At 39.5% G+C, this 12,852-nt stretch overlaps 1 protein-coding gene across 5 annotated transcripts in view; it reads left to right on the top strand.

Annotated features, from left to right (window-relative positions):
* Positions 1-7,357, top strand: part of DCTD (dCMP deaminase) — a 65,368-nt gene extending 58,011 nt beyond the window's left edge. For 4 of the 5 annotated variants that reach the window (XM_069855938.1, XM_069855940.1, XM_069855939.1 and 1 more), the window contains 3 exons: positions 2,040-2,156; positions 3,695-3,791; positions 5,717-7,356. In XM_069855938.1, the coding sequence (XP_069712039.1) occupies positions 2,040-2,156; positions 3,695-3,791; positions 5,717-5,795 (293 nt within the window). In that variant the 3' untranslated portion in view covers positions 5,796-7,356. Of the gene's footprint in view, positions 1-2,039; positions 2,157-3,694; positions 3,792-5,716 lie in introns of all 5 variants that reach the window. The other variant, XM_069855937.1, reaches the window with a different exon arrangement.
* Positions 7,358-12,852: the final 5,495 nt, after the last annotated feature.

Below are 12,852 nucleotides of genomic sequence, written 5' to 3'. Positions count from 1 at the left end.
CTCAGTGCAGAAAGGAATCCTGTCGTAGTACTAACAATGAAACTTATCTGCTTTTACGGCTGAAGATTTCTGAGTTTTAGTCAAGGAAAAATATTTACTGAGGGAATTAAGGTTTTTGTTTTAGTTCTGTGAGCCTTTGAAATCATTCCCTCATCCTTCTGTCTGGAGGCCTTCCATATTTTAGACTGCTGCCTCGAACATAAGTATATTGTTCAAAGAAACTTAAAAGTGATATTTTTGTCTTGTTAGCATAACCTAGTTACAGTTGTGGAAATAACGATACTCTTTTTCACTCAATCCTCTGTAATTCCTAAAAAATAATTCTCTTAATCTATTTGTTGCAATGACTACATAAGATTAGTGCAACTCAGTAGTATACTTGGAGTTAAATGTAATCGCTGTATTTTCTAAGTGTATAGGTTCATATAATTGTACGCTTCATGGCATATGTTTAAAATACAGTGTGAGCCAATTAGAGTTACAATAAAACAATAGTAACAGAAACCTTAATGTGATGATACTTGGGGGTTTTTTTAATTGATTTCCTGTTCATGTGTTAGTTTCTGCTAACATAAAATAGTTTCTGCTGCATAAACAGCTTTACTGTTTATGAGAAGGTGTGTGGACAGCATGGTCATGGTGATGCTGAGGACTGCTTGTAGAAGTTGATATTTAGCTTTGTTTAGTAAGTGTTTTGTCCTTTGCCCATTTTCCTTATGGGAAATCTTGTGTGCTGTAAGTTAGGCTGTAAATTTATAGTGTATTAGCTGTTACATAGGAAATTCCATGTAGACATTTAGTGCACACAGAAGACGTTTCCATTCAGCAAGGATTCCTGCGTGTTGAAGCTGCTGCACTCGGTTATTTGTGTGGTGAGATCATTCACACAGAGGTCAGTACATAGTAGCAAGTATATTATAAGCTTGTGTTCATAACTTTGCCAGCCTTAATTTTCCTGTGGATTCAAGGGAGAGGAAAACTACTTTTTTATTTTTTAATCAAATCTTCCAAACAAGCAGTGGAAAAAACTCTTAATGTTATCTGCACGTGCAGGTCTTTAGATGAGCTCAGGCCCACACCACACTTGAGCACCTGTTCATGAAGTAAGTCAGGGCAGCAGGCAGTTTCTTGGTAGGTATATAAATTATGCAACTTGCTTCATTCCTAGGAGTAAACAGGAAGTTCTCGCAGATATCCTAATGTTTTTTTTCATTAGTTCATGGTAGATGATACAGAAACTGTGCTCTTCTCACCTGTCTTTGTAGCACAGTAGATAATCTGATGTGCACAGCATGAAAACCTGAACCTTAAGGTGCAATCTGTCCAGAAAGAGCTATTGTATTAAGGTGGGAAAAGTCAGGGTAGTCTTGCTACCTGGCCAATCTCAGATCCATGGAGAAATAGAGGACTTGTTTTCCTGCTTGGGAAGTCTGGCACCTTTTAATAAGCAGTAAACTCACTTTAATATTAAAGCTGGGACATTTTTATGGTTGAGTGTGTCTTGTGTATTCTTGGGGTGAGAGAATCATGCAGCAGCGTTGAGCCATTCTGAGACCCAGAGGACAAAGCTGCTCGGTTTTACTTTGCTATTCTCCTGCCTTTAAGAGTGCACAGTGCGCTCTTATAACCGTAAGACTGTTCCTATCTGTGCATGTAAACACATAAATGAGCTGTTTTATACAGGCAATTAGATACTCCAGAGAGTTGTGAAGCTGTGAGATATTGCTTCACTTAGGGTGGTTGCAACTACTTGGCCCACAGCCTGCGGCTTTGTTGCCTGCAATAGGTGTTGGCAAATGGCAATGCTAATGCGCTTAATGATATCATTACTAATCGGCAGCCTGGTCAGAACAATTGACCTTCATTGATCTTGGTATTTCTGCTTTTATTTCTTCCTCTGCCCTTTATGACAAGCTGTGCAAGCTATTTGCCTTTGAAAGGATGTAAGCATTTATATTTTAACTCTTTAATTTTAGTTTGACTGATTTATTTTAATGAACGGTATTATGAATTGTTTCTTTTTTTTTTTTTTAAATCAGTGTGCCACGCTGAATTGAATGCCATCATGAACAAAAACTCAGCTGATGTGAAAGGCTGCAGCATGTATGTTGCCTTATTTCCATGTAATGAATGCGCAAAGCTCATCATCCAGGCAGGTAAGGAGTAGTGCCAGCTTGATTTGTCAAGGTTGCAGTGCTGCCTGCTTGTTGGTATCTTACGATGCATGTATTTGATGTTAAATTGCTGCTGTTAGATCTAAATTAATTGCACTGTCAACTTCATAAGATGCTACTTGTGGGGGTTTTTTTTGCATCTGAATGGTGCCAAATTTTTCCAGTGCTAATTGCATATTCTGTGATTCTAAGCGTGCCTCTAATTTAGGTTTGTAACTTCTTAGACCAGGAGCTGCCAAAGAACAACACAAGCTTTGCATATAATTACTGTCAATTTTACTGTGCTCTGACACTTTGAATAGAGTAGGGCAGAAAGAAATAAACTTCTGCATGACAAAAGGTCTGTTGGGAGTATATACATGAAATTTTAATTTGAATGTGATGCATAGTGGATATTTGAAGATTTTAAAATATCTTTGCTCATAAATGTCATAAGACTTCTATGATCCTACTTTAATTATGTCTTTCATTACAATTGTTATAAATCTGTGCCACTGCAGCAAGTGTGCTGGCCTAAATGCGTTGCCATTTTTCAGATTAGGCATATCTGCAGTAGGCTTCAGTTCCTTACAAGTCTTTGCTTAAGGTAGCATAGCTTTTGCTCATTGAGTAAAGTTTCGCCATCCTAACTTGGATTGCTAGTCTGCGGAGTTTTGCCACTAATAGCCATGAGAATCTAAGAAGAAAGTAGCAAACAGAATTCTTCTTTATTTTGGTCAATTTAACATGAACAGAGGTGAAGGGGGAAAGACAACGGTTTCTGTATTTGTGCTACATTTCTCTCATTTACCGAATCAAAGTCACATGATCTTAAAGGGAGAATGGCTGCTTTGTTTGCAATGTAGTCACTCATCCTTTTCCTTATGCACTTAGGACAGCACTAAATTGCAATGTATTGATATTTATGTTGTCTAGTAAATACAGTAAGGTGTTGACAGACTCTGAAACGTTTGTATGTTCTCTTGAATCAACCTTTACGCTTCTCCCCTGCCTAAGAAATTTAGGTATAGATCATTGAACAATTTGAGACAGCATGTGTTTATGAGGATTTGAACCTGGGAGTTATTTACAAAACAGAACAAAAGGAAAAACATTTCTTTTATGCTTTTGGAAGGGGAATGGGATTTGGGATTTAAGTTCTTTCTGGGGAATTTTGTCTGTATTAGAGAGGTAGAAAGATAACTTTTCAATTACTTTGACAGAAGTGCTTTATTTCAAGTTTGTCAGATTGTGGTTTTGCCTGCAAGGTTTTGGTTCTGGTTCTCTGACTTAAACTTGGGTAAAAGGGGAGAAAAAAAAATCCAATATTTTTGAAAGAATTGTCTTCCGAAACAGCTCTGTCTTACCTTATTCTCATGTACAGTCTATAGTATTTTGGGAAAGGAAGGGTGTACCAAGGAGTTATAGAGTGTGTGGATGAATTCTGCCTTTCCTGGGTTTGTGCACGAGTTTTTACATGACATTGTTTATTTTTTTTCCCCCAGAGTAATTCTGACATTTTTTCTATGTGCCTTTTTTAGGCATAAAGGAAGTTATTTTTATGTCTGACAAGTATCATGACAGTATAGAAATGACAGCCGCACGACGGATGTTTGATTTAGCAGGTATTATATACAGGTAAGAGAACTTTGGATTAACTTTATTTTTATTTTTGAAAGGAAAAAATGGTGTGTAAACCAAAACATCCTTAGGGCAAAAGCTTTCTTCTTTGCTTCATGCAGTGTTTTATTTTTTGGTAGCGTTTGTAGATGGCTTGCTCTGTATGCCTGTAAAAGATACTGGGTTGACAGACAGTTGCACCATTCTTTTTGCCTTGTGTATGGTTAAATTTCAATTTTATAACATTCGTATGAGAAAATGGTCCATTTGGAATATTCATTTCATTCCTGGAGTGCAATTGAAATTGCGAACATGATGGTTATTTGATTGTACTCGAGAGATTCATTGCTGACCCTGCTTGGAGAAGGAGGTAAGACTAGAGGATGTCCTAAAGTCCCTTTGAACCTGAATTATCCTATGATCACATGAGTTGGACTGAAAGGATCAATCGATATTTTTTGGTGTATTACCTGAGATTTTAGTATTTTTGTTGCAGTCAATTTGGGAAGGTGTCAAACCAGCCACCCAGAATTAATTCTCAGTATCGATAGCCGTCCAGTCTTCTTTGGTCAGGTTTTCTTGTGAGAAAAGGATAAAACTTGGAATATTAGCCTTAAAGTAATGAGAATCTGAAAAATGTTTGAAGAGCAGGGTTTTTAAAAGCACTGACAGAGATACCTAAAGACAATCTGTTCAGCAGCGAGTTTGATAGCAATAACATGCTGTGGGTGAGGCTAATTATGCAGTCATGGAGGCTTTGCAACTCTAAAAAGTTTTACAATATTAATATAAAGGCTTCAAAAAATTTGCAAACATAAGAATCCTGACAGATAAAATTTTAGGACGAAAGGTACCTACTGGGCTAAGAAACATCCATGAAAACACACAGCAGTACTTCAAATTCACTTTTAGTCCTTCAGTGTATATCCTGTCTACTAAGAGCATTTGGCTAAGAAGCATAAATCATTCTCTTGCAAGTCAAATCTTGTAACTTCTGCAGGTTGAGAAATGTTTCTTGCATTTCAGGTTACTATTCTGGTTAAAGAATTCAGAATTTCTGTGGTCAGCAGCATGTGCTTTTCTATGTTGGCTGTTTTTCATTCTTCTATTGATTATTAAGGATGTAGGTGGTACTTAATGAATCTCTTGAACTGAACTGCAGAGCTTAATTAGGCACTAAATCCACACTATTTGCATAATCCTTTGTTTACTGGTAGACTGGAAAATATATGCTCAGTCCCCATATACCTTCCTTGCTAATTGCTGTAGCAGATGCTCTAATGATAATAAAAGGAAGCATTTGGTGGTGGTATTAATTTTACAGTTCTAAAGTTACGATTTGAAAATGATTCCCTCTTAACCAGTTTGGTTTTTCCCTAGCATGATGCATAATGTGATCTATTCCCCTAGCACAAGAAATATTTTAATATACTGGGGCAGAGTTTGAAACTGTTCTTAGAAAAAGAGGCACGGAAAATTGATCAAAATATTTATCAAAATTTATTTCATATATATCTTATGTATACATAATGCATATACAGTATGTTCAAATATTGTAATGGATACATATATGTGTACCTATAGCTGTATATCTCTAAAAGTTTTGAAATATAAGTATACGTGAACAAAAATCCCAGCTCTGGTAACATGATGCCACCACCTGCAGCTGAGTTGTTAAAAGTCCTTTGACTCCTGCGTAATTTATGGACTCCAATAGCCAAAGAATGTACAGGCTAACCCACCCCATGTGTCTTTTTTGTCTTAGTCTTTCTTGTCCAGGTTTCTCTCAGTGTGGTGCACTATAATTGGCTCCCATAGAGATGAAAACGATGTGAATCCAAGGAGGGTTTTTTTTTTATTCCTTCAAAAATTTAGCTGGAGCTAAAGCAAGCAAAATGTTTTAACTACTCACTAACTAATATCTGTATTTTTCTTTATTTTAGGGAATTCAAGCCGAAGTGTAACAAGATCATCATCGACTTTGATTCAATTAACAGCAGACCAAGTCAAAAGCTTCTATGAATTAAGTCTCATTAAGTCTCTAGAAGACTGTAATTATCCTTTTCTGAAAAGCTGCTAATGCCTTTCATCTTGAAGTTACTTGCAACTTTTTAATGGCTTCTGTAGCTAAAGTAGACTTCTAAGAAATCCAATGCATAAAATGTCCCCCTCACTTCATCTTGTCATGTGGAATCTAAATCTACTTAAAAATTTTTTAATGCCTTTATCAAAACTGCTTAAAAAGTCTAGAGACATGTAGATGAGACAATATAACGTATGTCAAGAAAACTGTTCCGATTCTTGCTGTATTCATCACCACATGCTCTGATAGGCTGTCAGCATCGATTTAGACTCAGTTTAACAGCAGTACTTACTATAACCAGTAGTACATTGGAATACGCTAATATATGTTGATCTCTCTCTCTCTCGGATATGCGGATCTAAATAGCTGAGCCTAATAAAGGACAAAAAGTATTATCCATGCAAATACTAATCTTCCAATTAGCATAACACTAATATTTTAAAAGGTTATACAGCTTAAAGAATGTGTGGTATTCTGCATGTGTTGTCCAACAAATGAAACACTGATTTTTCTTGCATTAATAATTGCTGCCTAGCACTGCCATACATGGCAAGGGGTAAGAGGGGAAGTTGTTCCAAAGAATGGTCTTTGCTGGACCAAGCTTTACAGGTGCTTTCAAGGCTGCCTTTTCCTCAGCCTCCAGGACTGGAGGGAGTTGAGGGAATAAATAATTTGACTCTTCACCTCTGGGACTCTTACTTGGAGTTGGTTTTCATGTGTAGAAGGATATTGGTTTACTGGTCTACGCTGTTTCTACACAATCCAACATATTTCAGTCTTAGAATCAACATGAAAGGTAACTGAATCATTTTTTGTCCTTGGAGAGAAATTGGAGATAGTCAACCTGTATCCATATCTGTGCCAAAAGAGGTAATTATGGTGTTAGCATGTTTCCCAGTGCTGGCGTAGTACCTTCTTTTTCATAAATGTTGCCTAAAATAATATCCTTTTTAATTTTATCTTGAGATCTGGGAATAGATTTGAGTTCCTTTTCTCTAATTTGATTTTTTAGAATTAAATATGCCTAATGGCTTTGTTTAGCTAACATTGGTGGTTGTTTTTTTTTTTTAAATATGGTTATACTTCAATGAGCTTTTATTTTCTCTATAAAAGCTTTGTTTCATATTTTGGGACATTATGTAATTTGGCTTCATACCAGTATTATTAAAGTCTTATTAAAATCGACTGCATTGAAGTAGACTCATTATTATAATATTAAACCATGTGCTTGGCTCCAGAGTGCTGCTGGGTTTGCAATCATACGCAAAGCATATTTTGTGCATTTGTGATATTACATAAAGTGTAATGTGCGTGGACCATTTGGCTACTAAAGGGAGCATTGTAATGTATTATTAGATGTGTCCATTTATAAAGTAATTTCTGACTTTCTCTTTTTTTTCCAACAACTGTTTTCCACCTCAGAATTGGTGCATGGCTTACTGCCAGAAGAAGAAATTCGCACATATGTGGAGGGGGAGGGTGAAACCTGAAAAATTACTTTAATAAAATGTCACTAAAACAGCTTACGCACATTTTTTCTTTGGCCCGAATTAATAAGTAGAAGCATTTTGAGTTACACTGGTCTGACAATAGGACAGAGGGGAGAGAAGCAGCAGAATTTTTGGGTTTGGCACTAAAATTGCTGTTATCTTCATAGGTACTTGCCAGTCTAGATTCAGACTTAACAGATAGATGCATTATGATTCTGGCTACTTAAAGTATTTTATGTCAGGTCTTGGACAATGGGAATGTATAATGTGCATAAAAACTCACGTGTTTTTTGAACCAGTGTCCAGGTGGTTTTAGGAATGTACTATTTTTTGTAACGACTCATTTTTTCCCCCAGGACTTTCATGTGTTTCTGTAACAAAAGAGCAGTACTGGAGAATATGATAGGATTTTATATTTCTTCTGATCAGTTTTGGATCTAATAGAGCCACATCTACAGGCTTTCAGGGTAACCATCAGTTGATTCGGGCTAGTAAGTGGTGCTCTGATTTCAGGGCAACTTTGTGGAAAGGACACGTGCACACTCTCGAGGCAGCATGTGTGTGATTTGAGGTTAATGTTTTACACTAAATCTTAAAGAAGCTTTGACCTTTATTTTGTGTGCATGCCAAGAAATCTGTATGCTTCTGGCTTTTTTTTTTTGTTGTCTTAATAGTTCGGGGGATAGCACTTTGGCTTCCAAATTACTAGAGGAAGCAATGAAAACAGGTAAATTTAATAACCAGTGTTTCTGCTCCTGAATCTCAAGTTCAAGATAAGCAGAATCATCTGGGCTGGAAGGACCTCTAGAGGGCATTTAGTCTTACTCTTTGCTGAAAGCACCATTGATTTCCAAGCTAGATCCAGGTCCTCACGACTTGTCCAGGCAAGTATCTCAAAAGACAGAGATTCTGCACCCCTTCTGGTCAACCATTCCAATATTTGACCCTCACTGTGTCACAGTCAGAATTTCCACTGCTACAGCGTATGTCAGTTGCCTCTCATCCTCTAGTTGTACTTGCCTGGAAAGTCTCTCTGTCTTCTCTATAACCACCCATCAGGTAGCTGAAGTCAGCAGTTGGGATCAGAGTGTGGCCTTTGTTCAGCCTGGAGAAGGTTAGAAGTGTGGGGAACCTTTCTCATGCATCGTGTGCTCCACCCTCCAGCCATTAGTAGAGCTGGACTTCGCACCACTAAGCGCTGACCCTTTCGGCCTGATGGCTCACCGAGGTGAAACTTCAGGGGTTCCCTTGTGACCACCAGCACCACTCCCACGCTAAACCACCACCCCTGCAGCCTGCTTGGGGAAAGGGGAGGTGACTGCAGGCTGAGTCTTCATTAGAGATTGCTTGAAAAACCCAGTACAGGAAGCTGAAAGGAGACTCAGGGGAGCACTTGGGTAGTTATTTCAGGAGCATTAATTGGAAGAAGAAACCACATTCAAATAAAATGCTGAGATCCTATCCAGTTCAATATAACTCTGTCTTAAAGGTTAAATCTAAGTCCTGCCATTGTCTAGATTTTCCCTCTAAATATTATTCCATTCCTCTGTTAGAGAACCCAAGGATCTATCAATCTTATTTACATAAATTTCATTTAAGAAAGGATGGTTTCACAGGCTGGCATACTGAATGATAGCATAATCTCCATTTTCTAAGCTCTGATAGCTGACTGAGTGTTTTATTGCTTTGTGTATTAGGAATTTTTTCACTAAGATATCAAAAAAAGTAGGCTGTGACTAGTACAACTGTTCTGATTTCCAAAATAGCCTATGAAAACGTGGGCAATAAAAGCTCTTCTGGTGCTTCACTCAGCCCGGAAGCTCTGTGTACATTACTGCAGAAGCTGCAGAGGTTCATCGGCTACCAAAATGAATCTTACAGGGATTTTAAACTGCTGAGAATGAGCAAAATAAACAAAAATTCTGACCTGTCACTCTTGGCTTTTCTTGCTGCAGCTGGGTGATGCAAGTGAGGTGGGACAAAGTGCAGAGGTCTCACCTCCTCATCCTGAAGCAGCAATTACACAAGGCTGTGTCTCCCCCAAAGGCCTGGGATAAGTTTACGAGGTGTGGCTGGTGCTGTGGGGAGCAGGTGGGCTGTAAGGAGCCTGGAAGCTGCTGTCGAGCGGTGTGAGACTCATGAAGGAGCAGCGAGCAGCGCTCCTCGGTAATCCAGCTGGGCTGGCTTGGGTTTCTGCTACACTGGGAGCACTTAAGGAAGGATGAAGTACAGAAGTGACCACAGCTGAAAGGCCATTTGCTTGCAGCTGTTTCTTCTCAGTTGTAGGTAAGAAAAGGATTTATATAATACAGGGCTGAAAGTGTGAGGTACCAACTCTTTCTCTCTTCAGGGGTGATGGCTCAAAGGGTTTGCACCACTAAAGCCCCTTTTAGCAGATTTCTCTCTCCCTTTCCTTTAAAATCCAGGTTTATATAATATAAAACCCTCTGATTTGAGAACAGAGGGGTAAAACTTGTTTCAAGTGTGTAGTCTGCATCTGCTCCGTGTTCTCAGCCTGGGAACTACTGAAAGGCAAGTGGTGGAAGTGCGTTAAGCAGAGCTCACTGTCTAAGAAGCCTTATATGCAACCTTTAAATCTGCATTCTCTTCCTTTTATGCTTAACTTATGTGTTTACTTTCTCTGGCTTGAAGGAAATGAGGGGGGAAAATGGAGGGGAAAAAAAAGTGAACTGTTTCTGCCTCATTCAAAAAAACCCAATGTCTTCTCAGTATTTACAGCTCGGTTAAATGGCAGTGAAAGCTGTAATGAAGCATGCGGTTAATCAAGCTATGGAAGAGTGCAGCATTTGATTTTTTTCTTTTTTTTTTTTTTTGTTTTGCTAGAGTAGGAGCTTAATCACAGCAGCTTCCTTCTCAACATTGCACATCTTTGGAAGCAGTGGATTTACGTCTCAATGCTTTACAGGCACTGATGCAGCTGGGCTTTGAACCCCTTCCCTGCTGAGAAAGTATCCCTGGAGGAAGGTGCCTTGAGCAGCTCCATGCCTGCAAGGCAGCACCGGATAATTGTGGTGGGAGGGCTGCTGCCTGTCACTCCAGATAATGAACACGAAGGGCACAGTCTTTCTGTGAAATGAGCAGTAGAAGGGAAACACTTAAAACAGAGATATATGTGACAGGGTACGTGAATTACAGAGTTTTGGTTGGTGCCTCTACCTGATTTTTTGTTTCTTTTTTTTAGGAGGAAGGAAGGAGAAAATATTGGAATGGGAAACTACTGCTCCTGTCCTGGATGTTTCAAGGTTTGTGCTGGAAAAATCTGGCCTTGGTCAGGGCGCTCCCTCTCACCCAAATATGAGGGGAAAAGAAAATGAAACTCAATGTGCTGGATTTTTAGTTGTTGACATTATTTACTGTGCTTTTAACAAGCAGTGCCCTAAGGAGAAGGAGAATAATGTGCTTCAGCAGCAAAAAAACGCATAATAAAGAAGCAATTGCCTATGGTTTCCTGGGATTTCTTATTCCGAGCTCTCTACCTCCCTATTCTTTCGTTGTTTCAAGCTAATGTGTATTTCAGTTCTGCCATGCAAATATTCAGAAGGGCTCCCTGCACCAAAGGAGAGGAAACAAAATATATTCAAATCACCACTTCAGTGGCATAAGCTGTGTCTTGGTTTGCCAGAGACTTGGGTACCTTGTTTAGTTGGCTGGATAGCTGCTGTTGCTGCTTGTTGACTTGTGCTGAATTCTTTTATGTGGCGTATCTTGTTGTGAGTGGTTTTTTTCCTCCACTGTTCAATCACTGCTAATCAGAATGTTGCTGGGTAAACAGGACTGATTAAAATTAAAATTTTAATTTTGTGTTGTAAACAATGTGGCACTTTAGTGTTTGTACTGTTATTAAAGATACTAGTAATAATGCATCTAGTGTTTTGTGGTATGGTTTTCATATTTATTTCTTGAAGTGCTGACAGGTTTTGCTAAAGAGCTTCACATTCGGATGCCAGGATTTTGTATTCAATGTATTCCCTTTTTCAGTGGTGACCATACTTAATTGTATTGGATATGGTTATCCTATTTATTATTTCTGATTTTAAATCTCATGGGGAAGAAATGTTTTTGTAACAATTGGGGACGTTACACTGTAAGGAACAGCCATGTCATTAATGCCTTAGTCTATATGAATCTACTCGCTGCTGTTAAAATTGCTTATCTATCTTCCAAAGGAGAAAAAACAGAAGCTAGTTAGGTGTGGAAACACCTTTAAAACAGTGTTGGCTGGTGCTTGGAGACTTGCCCTGAGGAAAGAAACAGAGAAGACTAGAAAGCTCTTGACAGCAAAACAAATTTGTGATGGGATGTTGAAGTTTGAGGATGAAAGGAAGAGAGAAAGGGAACTGTATGTTTGCACAAAAGGTCTCGTACCTATCAGGCCCTTCAAGGCCAAAAGAAGCTGTCTGGAAACAGGGAGGGAAAGAAACCTCCTTGTGATTTGGAGAAAAAAACAGTGTAAGAAGGAGGGTGGAGAGCCAGAGTATTGTAGATGACCCTGTTCTACACTGAAGGAGCTTTTCAAAGCAGCTAGGGAACATATATGCTGAAAAATCTGTTCCTCTTGTGCTAACTAGAGTTGTATTTTGAAACTGATCGGCTTCGTAAGTGCCTCTAGTGTGCCTGGCCACAAAGAGGAGGTCACTGCAGAGTGGTTCCATGGTTAGTTTGTGGGAGTATGCTGAAATTCCTGTGCAGGCTTGATGCAGCTGGAGTGCAGCCTCTGCTCCAGGGAGTCCCATGGACAGCCAGTAATCGGGGGGACTGTGCGGGAGGGAGACTGTGTTCTGAGAGTCAGCATCTCTATAATGAAAATAAAACTTGCCAGCAGCTTTCACAGTGCATTAGCTCCTGGTGATTTCCAGGTGTATGTTTTGACTGCTGCCTCCTCCTCCCATCCCTGCTTTCTTGCATCCTCCCACTATCTCTCTCTGCAGCCCCGTCATCTCTTTGACAGCCTCTTTCCTTCTAAGGATTTGCGGAGACACGAGCCAAAGGGCTGCACAGCACAAGTGACAAGGGCCAGGGTTGTGGGGCTTTGCATCTTCCACTCCTCCTCCCTGAAATATGGGGTTTGCAGCACGATAGCTGCCTCCCTGGCGTTGTGTTATGTGGAATGGAGAGGGACTTGTGGTGAGCACCTCCATCGAAGGGATACTTATCCTCTCCCTGGGTGACGCTGTGACTTGGTTCAGGCAGGATGGCTCTGGAAACAGGATGTTCCTGCTGCTCTTCTCTTCGTTGCTTGTGCTGGTTTATTTTCCTGGCTGGAAATGCTGCTGCATAAGCATTGGTGAGCCAGGTCAGTGTCCAGCAGGATACCTGTCCCTGGGGATCCTAGAACCCCTAGGACTAACTCAGGCCTTTGGGATCCTAGAATCCCTAGGACTGACTCTGGCTGGCAGAAAGGTGCATGACGTCTGGGATGGCTCTCACTGAGAGCCATAATAAAATGGTACCTTTGTACATTTGGTTTGAATAAAAACTTTAACAG

This window comes from Phaenicophaeus curvirostris, chromosome 4 (assembly GCF_032191515.1).
Source record: "Phaenicophaeus curvirostris isolate KB17595 chromosome 4, BPBGC_Pcur_1.0, whole genome shotgun sequence".
Lineage (NCBI taxonomy): Eukaryota > Metazoa > Chordata > Aves > Cuculiformes > Cuculidae > Phaenicophaeus > Phaenicophaeus curvirostris.
This window is presented reverse-complemented; position numbering and strand designations above follow the sequence as displayed.